Below are 26,176 nucleotides of genomic sequence, written 5' to 3' on the forward strand. Positions count from 1 at the left end.
GTTTTTCCGTTGTTTGTCATTTTTGTATTGGTTTCCATCAGGGCTCTTCTCACTGATTTGAAGTGGGTGGAGCTATGTGAGCAAATGCACCAATTATAATTTAGTCACATTTAAATCTTTAATTGATTACAGTGGTTTTCCCAGTTAAACTCATACACATGGACTTCCCCTCTTTTTTCCTAGTTGATCATGTATTCAGATATTGATATTTAACATTGCAGAGAAATATGATTAGAACTGACATTTTAAGGGTCTTTAAATAAAAGCAGAAGTGTCTCAAAAAATACTCCAGCTGATACAGGTTTATCAAAATGTATCACAAGGAAAATGCAAAATAGTCTGAGTGACACATTACTTTTATCATTCTTATTATGATTGCTTATGCATTAATATGAAGCAGTTTAATGTAGTTGGCTACAGTCTGTTATTGCATCATTGAATAAGCTGACAGAGCGGGGTGGGGGAGGGGTATTCAGATACTTTAACTTAAGTTATAGTAGCTATTAAACAATGCAATACTAACAGTGATGCACTGAAAAGAGTAGGCTATAAGTGTGCAAAGAAATATGAGCAGCATATGTACTTAAAGGTCTAAAGGTTAATCATTGCATAATTATTTCTTGCAAGTAAATCATATGTGTTGTCTGTAAAAAAAAAAAAGTAACCTGGAAATGTACTGTATTTCTCTCCAGTTGAGAATAATTATAAAGAAGCATAAAACAGTCAAAAATGATATATAAGTAGGCCTACATCAATTTTTTGAATGAAGGGAAGATAGAGAGTAGTAGCATATTAGGCTAATATTGGGCAAAGAACATTTCAATTACATAAACCCATATGAATATATATATGTATTGACGTCCTTAGTTTGAGTTTGATGGATACATTTTGCCACGTGAGACAGTTTGGCAGAGCTTCACACAGCAGGATGTGTCTCCTCTGGAGGTGGGGAGCACATTGGCACTCTTCAGTTGTTGCTATATGGAGAGAGAGAGAGAGAGAGAGAGAGAGAGAGAGAGAGAGAGAGAGAGAGAGAGAGAGAGAGAGAGAGAGAGAGAGAGAGAGAGAGAGAGAGAGAGAGAGAGAGAGAGAGAGAGAGAGACGCACCTCCCAGCTGATCGTGTTCATGTATCCCCCCCTCCTCCTCCTGTTCTCGGGTAGCTCTGTCTGTCTGGAGCTGGATGTCCGGACACTTGCTAGCGTTTCAGCTTCTTCTTAATGAGCGGGAGACGTGAGGAGACGGACAGTCACTGGGACGCACATGGTGAGGCTCTCCTGATTTATCTCAACCCCTCTTTCTATAAATGTTTATTGGCTGCGACTCTGTGGAGACCCAAGTTTTTATCTCGCGCAGCGAATGAGCGGCAAGTGTATATCGCCTATTTTCTGTGGCTGACTGTGATAGATAAGGCAGAAATTCAGAGGAACTTATTTGCTTAATTATGTTCTTAAAATTGCACCAGAGGAGTTTTTATGGATACATTGTGCCTTCCGGTCTAAAGTACTTAATAATTTACCAAATGGGCGAAGTAGCCTATATCCTGATATTTTCCCGCTGCTCAACCAAACATTATAAAAAATGGCTGAATTTCTATTTACTATGATATAATTTTTTCAACATAGTATTTAGTTATTTATGTTAATTCTAGTGTATTTGTCAGATTTTAATACAAAGATGTATGTTGTTATATTGTTTAATGAATTGGAAGATTTTATGTTCTCTACTTTTTCATCATAACTCAAGTGAGCGTTAATCCAAAATGGTATCTTTTAGGCCTACTTGAAAAACTGCGACTGAATTTACTTTTAACTGCTTAATTTAGGCTAAATAAGTCTTTTACACAAATTATAACTGCATGTTGTTGCTCGGAGAATACCAGTTTTACTATGATATAAAGTGTCTAAATAAAAGCAGATAGAGGTCATTGCATATAGGCCAATTGCAAAACATTTATTTAAAAATAATATTTTTCCCTTCAACATTACACGTTGTTTTAATTAGCTGGACTAAAACTGGAACAAAAAAAAAGTCCTTAATGCCAAACACATATCCCTACAAGACATAATTATGAGGATTTTTTTTTTCTACATATCTAAATCAAGTTGTTTGATCAAACTGCGATATAGCCTGACACTGTAAATATTATTTTTCCTCCCTGGGAGATCAATGTAATTGACTGCAGCCAATTTCTGCTCAACAAGTGCTATTAGCTCCGCCGAATGGAGGCAATTAGGCTCCGGGCTCCGCTGTTTGCTCTCGCCAAAGTAATCACACCGAATATTATCAACATTTGTGTTTAACGAACCGTGGCAAGTGGATCATTATTCTCCTGCTCCGTTACATGCAACACACCGCAAAACCTGCGTGTGACTGCGGGCTGTTTGCCTTTAAAGGTCCGTCTGTAATTAATTAAATTCCCTAAAAAAAAACCCTAGCAGCAGTATCCATGATACACTATACCGTGTTTAGTTCAATGGACATTTAAGGCTGATTGCTCAATTTTGTTTCTAGGCTATAGGGGGGAATAACTCAGGGCCTATGGTGTGCTTGTTTAAAAAAAGTCTGCTTTTTATTTTTTTATTTTATACTCTGATAACCATTTTAATAATAATTAAGATTTGTATTTGTTTTTGCACTCATGAAGGGTCGAGCCCTGGAGGACCTTTTGTGTTTTTGTTGTACGCCTGCTCCTTGTTTATACTAACCACCCCCTTGTATGACATTGTGTATATTTAATTGACACGCAATAACAACCAGAGGCCTCAATTTTATTTCCATCATGCCCGAGGTTGTCTTTGGCGCGAATCACAATGATTTAATTCCCATCTGTTTTACAATACAATCTGCATGTGAAAGCTAGAGCTGTTGGAGAGCGCCTTGCCAGCTTGTAAAGGGTGGAAGAAGGGGGGGCGGGAAGTGACAGGAAACTTTCAAATATCCAGTGGGTGACATGTGTTTTTCTTATTCAAAAAGTGAAGTAAGCACGGCTCACGGGTCAATGCAGAGGCAGTGACACCCTCTGTGTGTGTGTGTGTGTGTGTGTGTGTGTGTGTGTGTGTGTGTGTGTGTGTGTGTGTGTGTGTGTGTGTGTGTGTGTGTGTGTGTGTGTGTGTGTGTGTGTGTGTGTGTGTGTGCGTGCGTGCGTGTGTGTGTGTGGATGCGCAGTTTGCATGTGCACCGGATTGGAAGTTATAGGTGCAAACTTGAAGGACAGAGGCCTTTGGCTAAAGATACAAGCAGTGATAATCCATTTTGTGCTGTCTGTTGCTTTCACCTCCTAGGGGGCCGCCCCACTAAAATTAGATTATTACACCTTAAAACAGAACTCCTGGAATCCGCTCCGTGTGGAATAACACACACACACACACACACACACACACACACACACACACACACACACACACACACACAGGCTTCAAACTGTGCAGGCAGGAATGTAGTTGGGAGAACACAGAGCAGCATACGTAGCCCAGTGTTGTATTTCTGACCGGGGCTGAGGACAATTGCAAATTAACAAAGGTGTCAGTTTGGGTAACATGTGCCAACAGGTGCTTTGGTTCGGCTGCAGACATGTTGGAGAGAGCTTATATAATTGATCATATTTATTTAAAGGCTCCGTGTCTTAGAGTGTATAGCTGCAATGAAGAACCCTGGGAAATCCTCCCCTAGTGACTATACCGGACTGACTTCAGCTGCACAGTCTCCTGTTTATTTGTCCAAAAAACAAAGTCAAGTCTTTTTTGAAACTCATTACAAAGTAGTGAAGCATATTTTGAATTTAGCAGGTTTTTGTCCTTCGTCTTACTTGGCCAAAGCTGCTGCCCCATGACGAGGAATGTTAAGATGTGTGAGACAGGCCAAATCCAGCTCATCTGCTCCCCACAACACGCTCCACAACCCGGGCAGGGCAAATAGAGTTAACAGGTAGCTAGAAGGAAACACACACACACACACACACACACACACACACACACACACACACACACACACACACACACACACACTCACACAGACACCAAATGTTTCTACGCTTTTAATTTCAGAACTTAAAGTCCTCATTTCCCCAAAACTATGACAGCAATTATCCAAAAGACAAAGAGACCACGTGGCAAGATAACTAAAAACTCATACAAATAAAGATTTCTTTCATGTGTGCTCTAAAACAGATCGTTATTCCAGTTTTATTACCCGATGGAGTCACATTTTCCCCCTGAAAGCATATGGTACTAGTCAGTACAATATTGACTTAGAGGAGGTGAATAGTGCTTCAACAAGTACTTTGTATTTTATTTTTGCATTTGGTTTAGATTGGGATATAATGTCAAGTTTGTGTGTCTACCAGTGTCAAAGAAGCCACAGTAGATGTACTTTGATTCAACGTTCATAAGAACGTGTAAAAAGGGGGTTACATTTTGTACTGTGTGCTCAAATTCTTGTCACTTCCGCTTTTACCAAACCTCGAAACAACGCATTTGTTACTCTCTCAGACATTAAAGGGAGAGTTCAATATTTTTTGAAGTGGAGTTGTATGGGGTACTTAGGCATAGTAAGTATGTTACCTTATGGAGATGGTGATCAGTGCAGTCACTATAAGGAGTTTAGGGATGATGTCGCTCTAGCAGAAGTCAGCATTGTACTGTTGCAGAGAGGGTCAGAAGAAAAGAAAAATTCTCCACATATATAAATGCTAACCTAAAACCTAAATATCGCTTCAATTCTACGCTAAACTGAGATTTTTTCCACATCTTCAGTTTGCAGCAAGACAGCCGTTTATATTTGTTTTCTTGTGTCTCTTGAATAATCGGCAATAGCTCTGAGTCGAGCAGCTGATTGGTGGAGGGATACAAAAATAAACTGCCGTCTGGCAGTAAGCTAACGCTGTGGAAAAACATCTCAATTCGGTGTACAATTCAACAGATATTATTTTTTTAAGGTTAGCATATATATATGTGAAGAAAAAAACGTTTTTCTTCTGGCCCCCTCTGCAAAAGTACAAGGCTGACTTCTGCTACAGCGACGTATCCCCCATACTCCTTACAGTGACTGCGCTGACTGCCATCTCCATAAAGGTAACACACTAAGTATGCCTAAGTACCCCATACAACCACACTTCAAAAATACTGAACTATCCCTTTAATATTACTGAAGACATATTTCACCACGATGAAGAATAGAGCAATCACATTAGGGAAATACATAGGGGTCTGCAGAGTACGAACATGACCGTCGGGGGGCTCTCCGCTCTCCCCTGTTGCACTATGCTGTAAACATGCCCCCAGGTTGTCAGCAAGTATTTTTCCAGCCCCTTGCCAGCCAAGCATAGCTGCTTCTAAAGATCACCCCGCCGGAGATGTTGATCTCATCTTACCACTATTTGGCTGTATAAGCTTTTTAAAAAGACCCAGATTGCTGCCAAGTTCTTTCCAAATTTTGACGTTTTAACTGGGGGGTGGAGAAAAATAAAAGGGGGTGATGGCCTCTTTTCTTTCCCAACATGTGCTTTTTGTATTCATAACGCATTGACAAAATAGCTGGTGTAGAAATACGACATAAAGTAATAAAGTAGAGTTTTTGTATTTCCGGCTGATCAAATAGGGAATGCCGCTGGTCTTCAACATGTTCCTCCGACACCCCAGCCGTGTGAATTTATTGAAAGCGCTCGAGAAAAAAGCATTGAAACTATATCCGGTGGGTTACGATGGCCGTGCCAGACAGATGATCTTGTTTCGGAAGAAGAGAGAGACCAGATTGGGGTCTGGAGGGGCGCATTAAAAACCCTCTGGGGCCACTCTTGGATGAGCATCCATTTATCAAAGTGCTTGTAATGGGCCTATGTTTAATTAGTCATGTAATGTGACGAAGACAAGAGCAAGTGCATGTCATGGGAATGTTAAACAAACCCGCCCCCCCTTTCTCTCTTCCAGCCCTCGTGTGCTTCAACCCTGCACTCCCTCCGACCAGTTTACGCTCACTCGCTCCTCATTCCTCGTACACAATGAATTCCAAATCCCTGAATCCTGTAATAACCTCTACTTTGCTTATAATCCCTTTAAAGCCTCTGGAAAACTGGTTTAAAATAGTAAAACATCTTTATATGATATCAAAGTTTGGTGTCTCAATAAGCTCCAAGAAAAATCTGATTGAATATAAAGGTTCGTAAATATTATCGTACATAGTTCAAAACTTTACTGTCATGACCATTTGACAGGACTGTGTAGTTGTGGTCATATGAAAACGCCTCTATGGCAAAAGTCATTGTTTTTATAGAACGTTCAGGCAGAGAACTGTCATGATTGGTTAAAAATACTCAATGTGTCATAAGAACCAGAGCCTCATCTTAACTTGAATTTCTGTAGTTTATTAAACTTTAAATGACAATATCTTTAATTTGGATCGATAAATATGCCTAACTCTTTTTCAGATGCTTACTGTCATTCAACTAACTCCCCAAATAACATAGTTAGAAGGATTGTGTGGATTAGGGTTTACAGGGGCTTCAAGACTTGTCTTTGCGTCTTTGCACAGCCGCGACATTGACACCGTAGGAAACCAGATAACCTAATTAATCACCCGATCAACTTGTAGACCTGCTTTTTATCAGCGCGTTCGGGTTCCCATGGGGCATGTCTCGACACGCCAGGAATGACCAACCCAGGCATTCAGGACCCCAGGAACGGCTGCAGGGTCACAGTCAGACACACTCATCACTCACTCTCTTTGCACGTAGCGTTTCCTGTACCAACACCTTCGAAACAGCGTCGCCTGATACGCCTGATCTTTCGCTTTTGTCCTCAGCCAGGTCTTTGGTCGATCCGCTTTCTAGCACGCTTTTGCTTTTTGGAGGTCAGGAGCAGGAGCAGTCCTATTGACCGAGGGGAGTGCCATGGCCCTCTTCAGAGCTGTGTGGTCCCTAAGGGGAAGCCTCGTGTTTCGGTCGGTGGCTAATTGAGCGGGATGACGAGGCCGGAGAGGCTCTCAGCCCCAGTCCTCTCCTACGGGTTTGGTTTATGCAGCTCCTGCTGACTTTGCTGTCAGTGTCAAACGCTTGTTAGAACACCATCAATCTCCCAGCAGTTAAGAGTATTCCCAGAACAGAATGAAGGCGGCAGGTGATAGACGGGGCGAGGGGAGACGGAAGAGTGGCGAGAAAAGGTTGTTTGAACGTGTGTGTGTGTGTGTGTGTGTGTGTGTGTGTGTGTGTGTGTGTGTGTGTGTGTGTGTGTGTGTGTGTGTGTGTGTGTGTGTGTGTGTGTGTGTGTGTGTGTGTGTGTGTGTGTGTGTGTGTGTGGGTGTAAGGAACTTAGTTATTAATGACAAAATGACACTCACACTTTAAAAAAGGAAAAACAAAACCAGAGTGAGCCCAAAAGTAAAAGTGGCAGGTGTTCAACTTTCTTATAGGGAGAAAGCAGTAGAAGGAGAGATTGGTGGGAAAGTGCTTCTGGGCTTCAGCGATACAAAACAATAAATCACTGGATCCAGAGAAAGTGCTTGCATTGTTCATTTTGTACACATGCCAAAATGAATGCTCTCGGGTATAAAATCTTGACAAGGGGAATAAATTACGCTCATCAGCAGTTGCAAGAGACGGGAAGGGATTTGTTCGCGCTGCGGACCGTACACAAGTCCGTGTTTGTCTTTGCCACGGAAGTATCCATGTAGGGGCTTATGCCGAACACACATTTTAGATCTATAAATCATTTTCTACCATCCTCAAGACTAATCTCCTCCTCCTCTCCCTCCCCCTTCCTCTTTTTTTTCTCACTCTTTTTGCTGCACGAGAACCCTTCACTATTAGGCGCTCATGCTCAGGCACCTCGTTCGCCTGACCCAAGGTAAAAGTGATTTGAAAAAGGAGAGCCATAAACGTGATGGATGTGGTCCAGCTCTGGGTTTAGTCCCCAGCTGTCGGGCATGTTTTCTGTGGTTTTCAGACAGAGCCGCTGGGTGTGCGCCCCCTTCCTCATCCACTCTCCTCAGGGTTGAGGGGAAGTTTAAAAAGACAAATATGTTTCTCAAAGGCTGTCAGGGTTCCGGGTTCAAACCAGTGGCCAACACTACTACCGTGAAGATCGGAGGTTACATATTTACGGGATGAGGTCTTTACGTGCATCATATCGAAAGCCAATGAGGCGCAAGTGGAAGTGATGCAGTGAGCTGGTATCGTGTGTTTTCAATAAAGGCTCAGGTGGTCTTTCTAAGATTTCATTCCTTTGGCTTCAAATAGTCATATGAATCCATCAGTTTGTCTATTTGTTTTATGATCCAGCTCACATGGTTTCCTCTTAAAAACTCCTCTTTTTTTCTCCTCCACAGGCTGGATGACATGATGTTCCTGCCCTTCCCCCCTCCCCCCTCCACCTCTCTCTTCCCCGTTTTCCTTCTCCTTCTCCTTTTCCTCCCCCCATCCCTGGTCTCCTCTTCCCTCTCCCACCACGTCCCGTTGAGCTGGACTTCGCCTCATGACCCGTGCTACCACCTGGACGGCCGCCCGCGACACTGTCTGTCGGAGTTCATTAACGCGGCATACGGTGTCGCGGCCAACGCTAGCCACTCGCTACAAGGGTCCGACTATGACAGCAACGTCACCAGCCTGACAGACCTCCACAACCCCCACAACCTCACCTGCTGGATGGCCCGTGGAGGTCCAGACACTGGGGAATGGATCCTCACACTACCGCTGGGCCGTCGCTTTGAGATCACCTACATCAGTTTGCAGTTCTGCCAGCGGGGGGAGCCACTCGGCCCAATCTCCATCTCCATCCTCAAGTCAATGGACTATGGACGCACCTGGAGGCCCATGCAGCACTACTCCAGCGACTGCCCCGGGGAGTTCGGGCTGCCCTCCCAGACGGTGGCCCAGACCAGGCACCAGGAGACGGAGCCTCTCTGCTCGGACCCTCACCCTCTGCAGAAGCAGAGGGGTGGCATGGTGCTGGCATTCTCCACCCTGGATGGAAGGCCATCCTCTCCCGATTTCGACCACAGTCACACCCTCCAGGACTGGGTGACGGCCACGGACATCCGCGTGGTCTTTCACCAGGTGTCTAGAGAGGCCAAGCTGGGCAACCCGGTGAGAAAAGAAGAGGTGCGATGGCGCGATAGTGTAGAGGATGACAGAGGGACCGGGCTCTTCAGATGGAGATCAGGCGCCAAGGGCCCCACCGATCAAGCCGATAAGTTAACCACGGAAAACACACTGGCCTTTTTTAACAGAGAGACAAAAAAAGAAACAAGGGGGAGGAACAAAGGGGAGAAAGTGGAAAAACATGGAAGGAAGGGACAATATAAAGGGTCAGGTCAAGACGAAGACGGACACAACGTTACCAGCAAGGAAGGCGGGGATAGCTTCAGCACGGACACACACGCCTCAAAGAAAGGCGGGAAAGGCAGAGGGCGTGGCCGCAAGAAGGAGAACAGTGATTGGCTGCCCTGTCCCAACGGGGGCTGTAATTGGACAGTGGAGGGGCGGAGCAGGGGCAACAAAGGGAGGGAACTGAGGAAGAGGAGGAACAACAATCTTAACACCAAACAAAGTTCCAGGAATCTGCAGGCAGCCCCTCCCCTTGCTGCTATGTCCTCCGGCAGAGCCCCTCTGGCCCTGTCCGACCTGCAGGTTGGTGGCAGGTGTAAGTGTAACGGACACGCCTCCAGGTGTCGCCGTGACGACAGAGGCCGGGCAGTGTGTGTGTGTGAGCATCACACGGCGGGGCCAGACTGTGACGTGTGCCAGGATTTCTACTGCGACAGACCGTGGCATCGAGCTACACCCACGCACCCCAACGCCTGTGTTGGTGAGCTCAGCTTCCTGCTTTTTGCTGATTGAAATATAATTTTTTTAAATTAGGTTTTGTAATACCTTGCATGGGATTTTTTATATATATATTTTTGATGACACATAAAGATGTGCAATATGTCTTTAAGTCATGACCACAAGTCATACTAGTACAAAAACAAACAAAAGTGTGACTCATTTATTTATACGTATATACTTACTATTTTTTTCCTCTTCCAAACACTTGCAAAAGGTAACTAATAACATTCTTTGAATCACAAGAAAAGAAAAAATGATAAAGATATTATAAAGAACTATATTATACATTCATCTTTTGAGTATGGGGGACGAAAAATAAACCAGATCCCACATTCTCCATCATGCAATTGGATAGTGTATTTTGTGAGTGGTAAACACCATTGTCTTTCAAAATGTGTACACTTTGTAACACCTGCTTTCTGTTATAAAGATGCCGTTTTCCTGGCTGAGTCTTAGTCGAGATTGCATCATCACGGCTTACTTTCTCAGACTTTTAAAAGGCTAATCCAGGGCCACAAAATATTTTAGTTGATGTGTCACTTCTTTAAAGAATATGAGTATGTGGCAATGATAATCACATGCTACTTTAATGTGTAACTGGTGGTGCCTGCGTTGTGTTAGTCAGTGAGGAAGAGGCCGAGACAACAGAGATATCAATCTCATATGGGAGAGAGGAGCTGGAATGGTCAACTTTATGTACATGTTGCTTACATCTATTCCTGTCTGAATAACAATAAATCATGGTTACCTGGTTGCCAGACTTAAAGCCCCAACCATGAAATTACAACATCCCCATCCCTATAGTTTTTCTCACTTTCTCCTGTTATATGTGTGTATGCTGTCAACTAAAACCATAACATTCACAGTGTCATGGCATCTTCATTACTACCCAAACACCTCCATTAGCATTTCCCTTGTGTCTTCCAGGCCCTAAACCTTAAAGATACAGTGCGTAACTTTTTCATATAAATGAATGTCGGTTACATTGAAGGCATCGCCACACGGGTTGACCCAAAGTTGAGTCAGCCTATCAGCTCCACAAAACTCTCTCTGTATTTCTCAGTATGCCAGCGTTTACAAACTGGTGACTTTTTCTACTGCTGGGAGAAAAACCTGGACATTAAAGCAGAAGGTATAAAATCCATGCGTGATCACCAAAGGCATATACAGTAGATTCACCAACAGTGTTGTTGGAACGACTCAGAATTCCTCTAGGGGGGCAACGGAAGTCACGCACTGTAGCTTTAAAGTTACCAATTCGAAAGGGAACAAATCCAAACCATTGACTATACACATCTTTTTTTTTGTTTTTGTTTCTCCCTTGCTCAGCCTGTGAGTGTAACAGCCATACAAACAAGTGTCGCTTCAGCATGGAGGTGTTCCAGCAGTCGGGCCGACGGAGCGGAGGTGTGTGTCAGAAGTGTCGGCACCACACGGCCGGGCGCCACTGCCAGTACTGTCAGAACGGATACACCCGCGACCACAGCAAACCCATGGACCACCGCGATGCCTGCCAATGTCAGTGCCTACGTGTGTGTGTGTGTGTGTTTGTGTTTGGATCAGGGTAAAGGGGAAGAAAAAAAAGTGCATTCTTGGTTATGTATTTCTGCGTAGACGCCTGTGCCTTCCTGGAAGTTGAAAAGCAAATCATATCTTGACATTATGACCATCTGAATGCAAGTCCCTGTATGCGTTTACATGCCCCGCTCTGTCTCTTATCCGAGCGTATGCAGAAGTGTTTATGGGGTGGTTACATTGTGATGTATTGACAGCTATTCCTGTCAGCGATACACACACACACACACACACACACACACACAAACCCCCACTGACTGAGCTGCCACCTGTACCACCATCGTTACCCCTGGCTGGCATCTATGGAGACCTCTGACCTTTGACTGGTCACATGTCCTAAGTGACTGTGACACTCTGGCATGCGCATGTTGGAAGCTCCAGCACGGAGCCTAATATATCCAAAGTTAATGGGGCTTCTCTTTGAGGTTTGACACGCATATGCAGGGGTAAAATGTCACAATATTATATCAATTTCTTACACAAAGAAAACTGCAAATTCATATCCTCCTCCACCACACAGCCTAACATCTCAGCGTTTGATTTATTGAGGCCATATTTCAACGAGGTTACCCCCCCCCCCCCCCCTTCAGACACCAATTGCCCCAACTTGTCCTGCCAGATTGTTTGGACTCATTGTTAAGGATTTGTGTAAACAGTACTCGAGTGTGAACAGATCTGCTGAAGTGTGGCTTCCTCTCTCTATCTGTCTTCTCTCATTGGGACTTACCCTGTGATAGAAGTGGTAAATGAAAAAGCTTTCTAGCGTAAACCATGGTGGGCATATCCAGGCAGTAATCATTATACAGCATCAGAAAAAGAAAAAAATATATAAAGGGTAGCCTTAAAGATGAATGGGCCTAAAAGCACCAGGGATTGCAGTGGAAATAAGTCCATCCTCATCGCTAAAAAAAAACTCACTAAATGTCAAATATATATATATCAAAATTGGAATGGTTGATAGACCAAATCCTCCCCAGCATCATGTTACATTCAGTTTTATAGCTCTACGGAAAAACGTGTCTCTTCAGCGAGAACGCTACAAAATATAGCTTTTATGGTTCTGGTTGAGGTCTTGTTGTGTTTGTGCCCAAGGACACTCCCTGAGGACGAATGCTGTCAAGGAGGATTAAAACCAGGGTCTGGTCGTCATTGATGGATGGCCCTCTTAATCCTCTCCATTGTCCTTTGTGGAGAAGTCACTCATCACCATAGACTTTGTTTTTTTAAACTTGCTTCCTTGTTGTCACGATTGGAAGCCGTCTTCTCCGCACATCCAGCCTACCTTCATATTCATACAAATTAAATATACTAGCTGTTGAACCACTGCTTTCCATGATTGGCCACTCATGATTCTGAACCAACCGGACTATACTTTTTTTTAAGTTGCACTTCTTAATTTCTTTGTATATTATTATAAAGGAATTAGGTAGTGATGTGAAAGGTTACAGTGTAGCTCATAGGCAGCTAATAATCTTTTGATAAACCACTCCGTGTGCTACGAAGTTCTACGAGGTGATAACTTGATTTTCCTTTGCGAACAAGATCATTTTAAATAAATGTGTATATGCATCTCTAACGACTTTACATATGCATCAGCTAACCTAGTGCTATTTTCACCTTTAACGGTCATACAATGAAATTATTGCTACTCATGTAATATGGCATTGTCATCAGCATGAATCCTACAAGATAGTAGCAAAATCCATAACTTGTTCCCACAAGTTAAAACATAGCACTATTCTGGGGTGTAAGGTCTCCGTAGTAGTAGCCTATTCCACCTGCCCCAGAAGCAAAGTTAGTGACAAGCTAATGAACACGTTGGATCATCGTGCAGCCACTAAAGACGTTGAAATCTAAAGTAGGCGTTGGTTGAGAGTCCCAAACAGAGATACCAGGACATGCAATTGTCGAAAAGGACAAAGAGACAACTCCAAATAAATGCTCATTTTGTGTTGGCTATAAAGAATGACCGTTATGTGTTCTCTTCTTATTTCTCAGCATGTCAGTGCCATCCTCTGGGAGCAGTGGGCCGCTGGTGTAACCAGACATCAGGCCAGTGTCTGTGTCGGGACGGGGTGACCGGACTGAGGTGTAACCGCTGTGCCCCGGGATACAAGCAGGGCAAGTCTCCTCTGCGGCCCTGCATACGTAAGTCAGTGTTTCTGAGCTCAATGACAACCTGTTTTGTTGTTTATAGGTTGAAAGAACGTGTTTAAAAAGGTGGAGTCAGCCATTCTGGAGATGGCTTCTTATCAAAATCACTTTATCAGAAAAACAGTGAATGTTGGTGGTGTTAAAACACAGCCTAGGCTTTGCAAACGTAGCTAGCAACATGCCCGTGACAACAAGTGATTATGATAAAACATGCATTCTTCACAATTGCTGGCTCCGCCTTGTATATGAGTCCTGAGTTAACCCCTCCCTAAAAGGTCTTTGCCTGCATTCCATGCACGTCATCTTGCTCAAATAAATCCCCTTTAATAATTTGCTGTCAGTCAAGGCACAAAGTCACCTCTTTAATTTCTCCTTCACCCTGATTGGCTCGTGGCCTAAATGGATTAAACCTCCCATCAAGCCCTTTAAGCCTTTTATCAAGAAGTAACTCAATATAAAAGGGGCCGCTGCTGTCCAGACTAATTTGGCCCAATCTCCCAGAGTGTCCCCTTCTCATCCTCCCTAGAGACGGTTTCCATAGCAGCGTTAACATGAGCCGAGTGCTACAGGGAAACCTCATCTGCATCAGATCTGGGATCAGCGTCAGATCAAGTGGATTGTTGTTACTCATATGTGTGCGTCAGGCCCAGCACTACACCTCAGCCATGAGCGCTAATCCACCTCCACTTCCCCGGCTAATCGCAACGAGTGCCGACAACTACCCAGGCCCTGAGGCTGCCTAAGCCCCAATCAGGTGACATAGGGAGTCGGCGACGGCTAGCTTCACACCTGTTGTGCTGCTCAAAACGCCACCCATCTCCCAGACTCATAACTCTCCCAGTGAAAAGAGTGAGTGAGAGAAAGAAAAGCTTGTTTGTTTTAACTGCCAGACCATCTCAGTCTATGTATAGCATATTTTAGCCCCCCCAACACTTCGCCTCCTCCTCTCCTCTCATCCCACCAGAAGGCAACCAGGCTAAACTTTTAAGTTAACACAGGAAGCTCATAAAATTGATTATGTGTCTGTGCTTTCTTCCGCTACAAAAACCTAACTTTGTGGCTACATATTTGGTCAAAACTGAAAGAAAAGACAGCTAACATGTGAGCTATACTCACTATATGAAGGGATAGCTAGCTGGTGAGATAGCCACTGATAGTATGTCCATGTTGTCATCTAAATTCAAAAATATGATTTTTATTTTATTTCAGTAAATAATTTTAAAAATAAGCTTAAGCTAAATCAAGCGATGCTGGAGAATACCCTTCGCTTAACTCTTGCTTAGCTAAAAAAAAATAGTCTAATCTTATAGAGCTCAATGAATGGAAAACTAGGTAACATAACGTAATGTTAGCTTACCAGATTTCAGTAAAAATAATTATTTCATTTAATATATTAAAGTAGTTTTAATGTAATTATTAAATAGCAGAAAGAGAGGCACATAGCAAAACAGTTACATTTAAGGACTGTAAATCCTTTTTAAATAAATTATTTTCAAAATAATTCTTACAATAAAAAAAATATATTAATAAAATGGTTCCTATATAGTTTATATAACTGATGATCTTGGTATCAGTAGCAAAGTATTGCATGGGCATAAAGTAAAAAAAATGAAATGCCCTGTTTAGACAGATTTCCCTGACCTCTCACATACACTTTCTGTAGGCTACATACTCATACAAACACACCTCCTGTGTTTTAAAAGTAGGGGCCAGTCATCTGGGTAGGGGTGTAGGGTGTCACTGGCCCAGTTGTGTCAGAGAAGACAGGACGTAGTGTGAACTTGGTAAAATATGGTAGCACTGTCACACACACACTTTTACAAGCGGCCTGGATAATGTATGTACAGAGCAACAGGTTGTTCATTTTGTATCTACAAGAGAACTTTATTAGACTCTGTTTAATGTTGGAGACAAACCAATACCAAGTGGTGATGGTTTACCCTTATTAAATTACCAAAAAGTAAAGTTTGTGTCTGTGTAGGTTCACGTTGAGCCAGAGAGAGTGTGTGTTTCCAACCCATAAAAAAAGGGACCACACACCCAGTTTTGGACACTTGCTTATCTTCTGTGCAGACATGCCGCACGCAACAAGACGCATTCAAGCATAGCACACACACAGTCTAAATACATGAGCTGTCACTGGTCTGAAACTGGGTTTATGTCTGCAGGAATTCAAGAGGTCGCTCCGACACCAGTGTACCAACCTCAGTACAGCATAGGTGAGTCAATCTACAAGCAGAAATTACACTTTTATTTTGGTGATCTTGTCGTGGCCACCTGTTCCCACCTTCTAACATTTTATTCACAATCAATTGACTTTATTTTTGATCAAGTAGGGATTATATACAACAATGCATACAGACAGACTTCATTTAATACACATTTATCTACCGATTTTTTTTAAATTACATTTTTTTCAATGGCTATCCCTTTAACATCTCTGGTTGTATTTGGTTGTTCTCTAGGAAACATTGCAAATGAATGAGAAGGGCGGACATTTTGATTTGCTGGATTTTTGCACAAATGTATAATATAGGCCTATATTTTAAAGGGCCACACAAAAACAGACTTCCTACATGGTTGTTTTATGTTTAAAAAAAGTGTATAATATTGCAGTAAAAATAGAACATTTCAAATACATTTTATTGAGTCCCTGATTTTAATAAAATAAAACCGTTTTTTCGTTCACTAAACTACAATTTGAACCCTGCAACAACATACATATTTATACCACTTGTATGGAATCATATTTCATAACAAAAGTAGCTAAGCACTCCCTCCTAGTGGCAGCTTGGAGGAATGTCCCACCTGCTTCGGGCAGTCGCGCTCATCTGTTAGTCACAGGATACTGTGATGACAAATAGAAGCGGCCATATTGTAATTAGGAGCAAAGACATGTGCTGATATGCTTGCTATGAAATGATACCCTTTAGTTTGATGCATTCTCCCTCCCTCTCCATGTCTCCCCCTCTTCCTCTGTTCTAGCGGAGGAGTGCGTGTCCTACTGCCAGCCTTCTCAGGTTAAAGTGCGGATGAACTTGGAGACGTATTGTCTCAAGGACTACGGTTGGTGTCATGTTATTTATTTATATATTAATTTATATATTAATTACCTTAGCATTATTTTATTTTTATTTTACTCTTTTTTCTCCTTTCCTGAACCCCTCATTGCATTCACTAAATCCCTAAAACTAAAACTACATTCACATACATTTTTATAACATTAGAAATATAATCTATGTTTAAAAATATAAATTGAATGGATTGAAATGTTTGACTTTTTATTTTTTGCTTAACATTTTCCTTCAATTTAAACAATGTCTTAGAAACCTTTTGAGTAGAGAACGCCGTGTTAGTTGTTTATTTTATTTTGTCTTTTGTTTGTGTGTTCACTTTTTCAGTTGTTTGTTTGTCTTCTTTAAAAAAATAATCAAAAATAAAGTATTTAAAAAATAAAATATGACTTCAAAAATGTAAATACATTGCATCTCTCTGTGTGTGTCTCAGTGCTGAAGGTTCAGGTCCGAGGGATGGAGCGTTCTGGTCCCTGGTGGCAGTTCTCCATCTCGGTGCAGACCGTCTTCCGTACGGGGTCTACCTCCCGCGTGCGCAAGGGCCTCCAGTCCCTGTGGGTGCCGGACCGTGACCTGGGCTGTGGCTGCCCCGCGCTCACCGTGGGGCGGACTTTCCTGCTGATAGGGGCCGAGGAGGGTGAGCGGGGCTGGGCACCAGAGGAGAGGCGGCTGGTGGCTGACCGCTCCACTCTGGCCCTCCAGTGGCGGGAACACTGGAGCCCCAAACTCAGGGGCTTCCGGGGGCAGGACAAGAGGGGCCGGTGCCCTCCCAAAGACAGCCACCTGCACCACCATCACAGGGAGCGAACCAAGCCCCAGTCTGGGTACATCCCCCCTCACCTGTTGACTGACAAAGACACACGGACCTCAGAGGCACCACACACACACTCTCCCACAGACACAGGCGAGGTGACACCCACAGAGGAGACCCACAGCTCGCCAGCTACACCCGCTCTGGTGTGCTCTACTCAAGCTCCTGGATAAAAAGACAAACACGGAAAGATTTATTTTATTCCTCCATCTCTCCAGACAGTCTGTGAGAAAAAGAGAACAACTACAAAGAGGACAAGTTGCTCTTTTTCACAATAAAAGAAAAAACTGCGAAAATTCACACACGCAAATGTCGTATGTTGTTATGTTCAAATGCTTCAAAATGTGGAGAAAGAAGTTTCCTCACGTAACCGTCGGTCTGAAGGTGTTTTTGGAGGGTACAGCCAAAAACTCAACAATGCTGAAAATATTGAAAAAGTCCACCAAGAAAGTTGGTGCTATATGTGATATATAAGAATTTAAAATATTTTCTACCAAAGAAACTTTATATTAAGTAAAAATTCTAGTCCGACTAATCTCTGACTGAAATGCCACGCAGTATTTTGTGTCTTATAAAGATTGTTTTTTAAAAGATTGTTTGAAACATATTTATTCTTGGATTACTGTATGTTACAACAAACAAACCAAACCAGGGAAACTGGCAGTCAATGAATATCATTAGATACAGAATGGGCAGATTCAGCAGAACCATTAAAGGAAAAGTATTCTACCTCAAATTTGCGACATCATTTTTTTAACAAGTTTCCTTTTTTAAATTAAAAAACAAGGAGAGTGGCCATAATATATATACAGTATACATACTATATTTTGACATGTTTGCTACAAATGAGCTCGCTACAATATTTAACGTTGCTTGTTTATAATAAATTAAGTATATTAAACACATTTTACAATATTAATATAACATTAAACGGGCAGTAACATACTGAATAGTCAAGCTGCCTTTCGATGTTTTGTTTTTTTAAAGTGGAATATTTGAGTACAAATCATAAAATCTTTTTATTTGTGAACCCTTTTCATCTATTTCTTTATTAGTCTTTTGAGCCTGAAATTGTACTATCTGTATTATGTCAACCACTTAAATTATTCTCCAATACATTTTCCTTTTTTCCTGCTTTTGTGTTTTCCGTGGTTGTAATTCAAGCTCCGGCGTCTCACACACATCCTCACATTAACACTGCACATGATTTGGTGGAAATTGACCCTATCTCTCCAATCTGCTCCCTCATTGGACAGCTGACCCACAGAGACCAAACTAACTTAGGCCTTGTTTTCTAAGCGTATAGGAATCCTCAGTTAGACTGTTAGGAGCCCAGATATGGATCTAAAAAGCATCGGCCCGACCTGTCGTCATGACTTCTGTTTCCATGTGGGAGATATGGCGTCGTAGCCCGGGGGAAATGGTGGGGATGTGTGTGTGTGTGTGTGTGTGTGTGTGTGGGGGGTGGAGTGTGGGGAGACAGATGGAAGAGCTCCTATTTGTTGAGTAGCCATGTAGTTTTGGTCGCGGCCCTGTCAGTGATTGGCTACATTGAAGCCAGTGATTGAAAATAAAGAGAGAGAAATAGACTCGCTGACTGATGAACAGCTCTGTGGGAATGAACACACAGCGAGGGAGGGTCTGGGGGTGTTTTCTACTCATGCAGCTCCAAATGTATTTTACAAGCTTTTTCTCCGGGCCCCATAATCAACAAGGCCCTATAGAAACTAATGTTTTATCGGGATTCTGATGGTATAATTTTTTTTTTCCTGAGGTTTTCCGCGACTTAGTTGTATCCAGTAAGGAAATGTATTCCCGGGAATCCTCCAATACAAAGACATTTTGCTGATTAATGAGTCCTGACGATTAAAAACCGTTGATGACAACTATTGACTATTAATATTAATGTCTTATATTTCCTTTGTGGATCAACAAATTATTTCTGATCCTGCAGTTTCTCAACAGAGAACTACCGAAATAATAGTTTGGTTTAGAAAAAAAAGCAAAATTTACAGGTGCTCAGAGGAACTTTCAGTTTGTGTTCATTTTTGCACCCCCTTTGGACAAAAGTGGTAGTGTTTTTACTACGCCAGCTGTTGTTCCTGGGTGAGCTTCCCCACGGTCAAAGGCATTAAGAATAACTATATCAATAAATATTGCACTGATGGTTTCGTTTGCACTGACATGTGATTAATAATAGGACAAATTAGACTGTTTCAGAAATATTTAAAGGTTCCTTGTAGCACCTTTAAAGTCATCAATATAACCCTGAGATGTTTGTGGTGTGATTGTTAGGCTTGTAAAGAAAGAAAATCACTGGTAAAAATATATATATATATATATATATATATATATATCTACATTTTTACTGTAAACATCTTGCAAAATCTCAAGGCAGAATGTGCCACAACAGAAAAAGTATGATGTCACGGTCATGATCATTATGGATGTGTTTAATGCTCAATATAACAAATAGTCAGACTGATTTAAAGCTAACTTTTAGCATCATTCAGCTTGTTGTTTTGTAGTTCAAAACGCTTTTTAACCATGAAGATTTAACCACTAACAATATTCAATAGAACCACTAGTGTCACTAGTCTGGCACCAAGTAAAAGACAGACAGTTACCTCCTATCTGGTGAATAGTAGTTAAGCACTTAGCTGCTAAAGAGAACAATTTGGTGGAGACAAAAAACAAAGCTTAAAGTAGGTAAGCCTGGTGGTCCAAAAGATAAGTTAAAACAGGTTGAAGGTTTGATATATCAACATAATTCTTTCATTTATATTAAGTGAATGTGGCATTAATGGATCATTTTAACTCATAGCCTATAGGTTATGGTTAGCATTTTGTTTTTGTACCAAAAAATATGAATAAAACTACAACTCATAAAAGCAGCCACACAGCAGCTATATTATTATTATTATAACCTTTATTTAACCAGGAAAGTCTTATTGAGATTAAAAATCTCTTTTACAAAAGAGTCCTGGCCAAGACAGGCAGCAGCACAGTTAGTTACAGACAATCATTTAAAAACAACAGAGAACATAAAAACAGAGTCACAGTCAGAACATCATCAAACAAAGGATGTACAGACAGAAGAGCCAGCTTCAACATCATTAAGTAAGGACTTGAACATGTTTAGAGAAACCAGCTCCTTAAGTTTTAGCGCATTTTGCAGCTGGTTCCATGAAAAAGGAGCAGCATAACTATAACAGTTAAGATACAGTAGAGTTTTACAAACTAATGTGTGTCACAGGGAATGAGAGAGGGGGAGGGACAGACAATGTGTGTGTGTGTGGTGGGGGGGTGTCTATACATTCACAATCATGTCTTGTAGACGAAGTATCTGCCCTACTGTGTGTGTGTGTGTGTGTGTGTGTGCGTGCTTGTGTGCGTGCGCGCGTGCGTTTGTATGGGTGGGTGGGTGTGTGTGAGTGCGTGCGTGCGTGCGTGCATGCGTGTGTATGTGTGCTTATGTGTGTGCTTGTGTGTATGTGTATTTTAACTGGAAGCACCTGCTGCGTTGCTTGCAGGAAGCACCTGTCAGCGGCCGTCTCCTCTGTCGACATGAGGGTTTGATCCTAAAACTCCCCTAACACACACACTTACACAGACACTAACAGACAACTTAAGTCCGCGGCTGGCTCTGCTGCCGAGGCCACGTTATCTGTGGCTTTGTTCACTTTAAATGGACAACACAGGGGCTCGTGGACCCAGAGAAGGCCTGCTTAGTTTCTGGAGCAAAATATGCGGGTGAGGTGAGCTTCTTCTTCTTGTGTTTGTGAGTGTGTGGTATTACGTTTACAACCTGCGGAGGGTTACACTTTTACGAGAGGTACAGCCAGCTGCACTACAGCCAGAGCCAAAGATCAACTAGTTAGAACTCTGGGACACATACACACACACACACATAAACAGACACACTTATTTTTACCCTCTCGTTTCCTTTTTCTCTCTCACAAATTTCTTGCACATCTCTCAAGTTGTTGTTTCACACCCAGGAGCTCAAGTCTAAGTTCAGCAGCTTTTACTGTGTTAAGACACACACACACCCACACACACACACACACACACACCTACACACACACACACACAGAGTAGGGCAGATACTTTGCCTCCAAGACATGATGGTGCATGCACGGACACACACACACACACACACACACACGCACACACACACACTCACACAGGGCTTCTGTTAACCTGAGAGGCAGAGGGTCAATCCCTGTGATCCGCTGCCTGCATGCCTTCCATACAGACACGCCGCCGACACAGCAACCCGACTCCCAGCTAGATTAGGACTAATCAAGCATGGCACAGCTCTGGGCAGCAACACCATGACACACACACACACACACACACACACACACACACACACACACACACACATACACATACACATACACACACTGTATAATATATATATCCCTCAGAATGTCAATGTCTGACCAAATATGTGCCCACCAGTAGCATTTGCTGGTTAAATCACCTATTTATCTTTATCCCTTAAAGTATGCCCAAATTCGACCAAACGGTACCTTCAGTGACCCCTTAATCTTTTCAGCAAAATCTACTTATATTTAGTAATATTTATTTTTATATAGGTGTTTGCATCCACATTAACAGAAAGTTGATACAAATATATCTACAATTGCACCCAAACAATATTATTTATGAGATAATATCATTACTGTAAATCAAGAGAATTGCTTTGATATAGTGGGTCACTGATGTTATTTTTATTTAATTTTTTGCAGACGTAAAGAATGGCTCTGCTTGCAATTTAATTTGAATATCCTTAACAAAATGCACTTTTTCTCAAAGTCACATGAAAAGTACAGCCTATAACTAATATTGTAAAGAGTGTTTTTGTTATCATGAGAACGAGAGCTTTGTTTTTTCTCAAGATCACAAGATAATGAACATTAAAGGGACAACAATGTTTTGTGATGACGGCTTTATTATCTTGTAGGTGAGATGAGGCAAATTTCATCAAGAGATAACATCATTCAATGCTATACGTTTGAGGAAACAACCATTCTGTTTTCCTAAGATCATGCAATAGTTAATTTTTTATTCAAGGAGACGGCATGCGGAAAATATTTGCGAGCATGGTTGATCCCTCCAAAAAATTTAAATTAGAAGATTCCCTGAACTTGAATTTTTTTAATTCAGAGTTTTGTGTATTTTACATTGACTTTCAAAAGTCGGGTTCATACAAAATATTTTATCGACGTGGACATCTTTGCTACATATTGGCTTGATTGTAGATTCTTCATGGACCTTTTGGTAAGAACTTTGCGTAAATGTTGAACAGGTGCTGTCACATGAGTAGAAAGAAGAAAGTGGGTTCTCCTATTAAAAAAAAAAAAATTCCCAGCATTCCCCAGGTGTGGACCGGTCGTCTGGTCACAAACTTCTTTGACGTCTGTGGCCTCTCCTCAGCTGTGTACTCTCTGTATAGCCTGAACCTCATTCTATCCTTTGTAGTCGCACGGTGCAACTTTTTTATTTTGGCAGCAACAATGTTAAAGAGGGGACAGGTGATTTATGACACAGAGGGCAACGGGGTGAGCCACCGCTTTTCTTTCAGTTTGGGAGACTTGTTCTGGATGTTATGGCGCGTCCACACACACACACACACACACACACACACACACACACACACACACACACACACACACACACACACACAGACACACAGAGCTGCAGTCGGGGTCCAGGATTAGCGATCAAAAGAGTGAGGGGTGGTGGGGGTTCTGGGGTAAAAAGGTTGGGGGGGTAACACTAGCCTGGCAAAGCCCAGGTGGTGTGGTTTAGAACAGAGACTTCCATCTGTGGCGTGGACGGGTTGAACATGGACCCTGTGTGTGTGTGTGTGTGTGTGTGTGTGTGTGTGTGTGTGTGTGCGTGTGTGAGACTTTTATGGGGCGTACACTTGGAATGAACTCCATCTAGTTGGTTTTGAACCATGGCCGATTGGATTTCAAGCTTGGGGAGGTGACCCCTGACCTTTGTCTAACATCTGCACACCCTGACTTTTCCTATAACACATTTCAACCTTACATTATCACCCGTGCCACCCACTTTATCTGGCCTGTATGTACAGAGAACACCACAGTAGCACGCAAAAATATATTGTGGCTGTTTCACCTATTTTATATACTAAATCATTCTTTTTTATCCCACTTTTTAGTGTGACAAAGTTATGACTTTTACCTATCGTACACGCTTAGCGAACTGAGAGTAGGATAAAAGCCGTTTTTTAAATTTAGTTTCAGTATATACTGTATATATGGCTGCCTAATTCCCTGAATACATGTTGATCAAGTCTTTTGCTGCCCACATTTCAGTTTTATTATTTTTTTAAGATTGACTTTTATCAAATGAATATAATGAATAGAGGGTAAAACTCAAATAAAAAATATGAATCATTAAAAAAAATTATTGAGGGAGATTTATTAAATTTTTGTCATAATTGTCAATGGCTGTGTCCAGAGCATGAATCAAATTGTTTACCTCAAAATAAAGTGAAAATCTTCATTTTCATGCTCATTTTCTTTTAAAATAGTGATGTGATTAAAATGCACTAGAACAGCGCCTAGTTTTTTTTAAGGTAAAACGTCCTGTATGTTCGAGTCTAAATGGGTTTCAATTAACAGTTGAAATAGCTGCAAGACTTGGATCAACGTGTGCTAGAAGTATGGAAAGCGTATTTTCTTACAAATGCTACTACACAAAATTAAATTAAATTAAACAAAGTATAATTATGCATTTAAAAGTTTCACTTGTAAGTAGTAATTATATGCCGCTTCATTTAAAACAGATGATGTTATTACAACTGGGCTTTTCAACAGTAGCAAAAGGTGGCTATTAATACACAAAAACATTCTCAGGTCCATGTTTTCAAAATAATAAATAGCTTTATTGTGTTACACTTGTTAGTCTGATGTTTATTTACACAGAGTATTTGAGAGCGCTGGTGGTCTCACATGTGGGTGGTCTCCTCTTCAGCGTCTGTGTCATGTGGCAGACAGGTCTGGGCTTCAGGGAGGTTGTTACACTGCAGGTAGCAGAAAAGCACTTGGACCTGAAACACACACACACACACACACATACACACACACATACGCATAAACGCAACATAAACACAATATAGCAGAGGTTAGTAAGTTATCATTGAAGGCTGAGTTTTTCTGAAAATTCAGGGTAAAGTGACCTATTTAATAAAAAGGGAAACTAAATTATGATATTATCATATTACAGACGTTTACTTTGAACTATTTTAAGCTAATTTTTTTTATTGTATTTTTATGGCAGAATCTTTAAACAGTGCTTTATATCAGCAGTATACGCTGAGTTGTATTTGTTTTACATTCATTTAAGCTTGAATTTATTTTGGTAAAAAGAAAAATCAGTTTTCCCCCCGACCATCATTTTATTTATTTTTAAATAGCAGCAACATACAAATAGACAGCAAAATGAATAAATAAAATATACAAGGCAAAAAGAATTGCTAAAAAATGACTCATTTTAGGTTGTGATCAGCATTTGATAAAAATATCTGATTTTTATTGATAGAAAATATATTAAACTGTTGAATCAACTTTTTAATCTCCTAAAGAATTCAGCAGAATTTTTTTGCTGCTTCATCCCCCACCTGTACCACCACCTCCTGGGAGATATCCACAGTGGGGCCGTCATTCCCCTGTCCAGCCAGAGGGGGGCGCAAGAGGCTCGGACCGAAGACTGTAGCCAGGTTGAGCAGAGACATCTTGTTGACGTCTTGCTTCTCAGAGACTCTGCAGATAAAATGATGAAGAAAAAATAAAGTGCACCATAACAGATTCTAATAAAAAACACAAAGTTGCCAGAATAATGCTACACACACACACACACACACACACACACACACACACACACACACACACACACACACACACTCACACATACACACACACACACACACACACACACACACACACACACACACACACACACACACACACACACACACACACACACTGCGGCAGACCTTTGTAGGTGGTGCAGGATGTAGAGGAAGGTGTGTCGGTTGGGGTCAGGACATGACTCCAGCAAGGACAACATGGAGACAAGCCGAGAGTTCATGTCCTGGATGTCTGCAGTGGAGAGACACACACAGACATGAAGTTATAGGGTTAAAGTTAGTCTATTAATGATACGTCATTTTTCATCAATACGTGGTCTAAATACGCTAAAAGAAAGTGCAAAATTTAATATTTAACAGATATTAATTTTTTAGGTAAGCATTTATGTACGTGGCGGAAAAGCAGTTAAAACTCTTATATAATAGTGACTGTACTGATCACCATCTCCATAAGGTAACAGACTAACAATGCATAAGTAACCCATACAACCACACTTCAATAATACTAAACTATCCCTTTAAGGACTGATTTATTTTTTATTTTTTTAATAAAGTTAAATCAATCCAGGCTCCATTGAAGGATATGATTTGTCCCATAATGTTTGTCTCTGTCTTACCCAGCACCCTTATCAGGCTGTGAAACATGTTGTAGGGTATGAGAGGCTCAGGCAGCTCTCTGAAGTACAGTTTGAGAACACCGGAGACAGCATTCACTTCAGCACTCCTCAGCCTGGTCACCGCCTCACGCAGGTCTAGGGGTGGGGTGGGAGGGGGGGTAGATACATCAGTAACACTAAATCTTATTATAGCAAATACACTGACTTCCTTAAAAGTGCAA

At 41.7% G+C, this 26,176-nt stretch overlaps 2 protein-coding genes across 2 annotated transcripts in view; one reads left to right on the top strand and one right to left on the bottom strand.

Annotated features, from left to right (window-relative positions):
• The first annotated feature begins 1,163 nt into the window (after nt 1-1,163).
• On the top strand, nt 1,164-18,786 carry ntn5 (netrin 5). The gene is made up of 7 exons (XM_080052048.1): nt 1,164-1,264; nt 8,318-9,795; nt 11,145-11,333; nt 13,389-13,538; nt 15,713-15,763; nt 16,530-16,610; nt 17,052-18,786. The coding sequence occupies exons 2-7, from the start codon at nt 8,328-8,330 to the stop codon at nt 17,600-17,602; spliced, it is 2,490 nt and encodes an 829-aa protein (XP_079908174.1). The 5' UTR covers nt 1,164-1,264; nt 8,318-8,327; the 3' UTR covers nt 17,603-18,786.
• Nucleotides 18,787-24,398: 5,612 nt separating this feature from the next.
• The window catches only part of LOC307268814 (active breakpoint cluster region-related protein), a 15,721-nt gene continuing 13,943 nt past the window's right edge, over nt 24,399-26,176 (bottom strand). Inside the window, exons 19-22 of the mRNA XM_080051568.1 lie at nt 25,956-26,090; nt 25,465-25,570; nt 25,090-25,231; nt 24,399-24,519 (exon numbers count right to left, since the gene is read on the bottom strand). Coding sequence (XP_079907694.1) covers nt 24,418-24,519; nt 25,090-25,231; nt 25,465-25,570; nt 25,956-26,090 — 485 coding nt within the window. The 3' untranslated portion in view covers nt 24,399-24,417. The remainder of the gene's footprint in view (nt 24,520-25,089; nt 25,232-25,464; nt 25,571-25,955; nt 26,091-26,176) is intronic.

The sequence above is a fragment of the Ammodytes marinus genome (assembly GCF_949987685.1).
Source record: "Ammodytes marinus genome assembly, chromosome: 23".
In the NCBI taxonomy this organism is placed as follows: domain Eukaryota; kingdom Metazoa; phylum Chordata; class Actinopteri; order Uranoscopiformes; family Ammodytidae; genus Ammodytes; species Ammodytes marinus.

What these genes read in the sequence shown, in the direction of transcription:
- ntn5 (XM_080052048.1), top strand. Translation starts at nt 8,328, where the DNA reads ATGATGTTCCTGCCCTTCCCCCCTCCCCCCTCCACCTCTCTCTTCCCC. An exon ending in CCACCGCGATGCCTGCCAAT is followed by an intron (nt 11,334 to 13,388) that starts GTCAGTGCCTAC and finishes CTTATTTCTCAG; the next exon opens with CATGTCAGTGCCATCCTCTG. An exon ending in GTATTGTCTCAAGGACTACG is followed by an intron (nt 16,611 to 17,051) that starts GTTGGTGTCATG and finishes TGTGTGTCTCAG; the next exon opens with TGCTGAAGGTTCAGGTCCGA.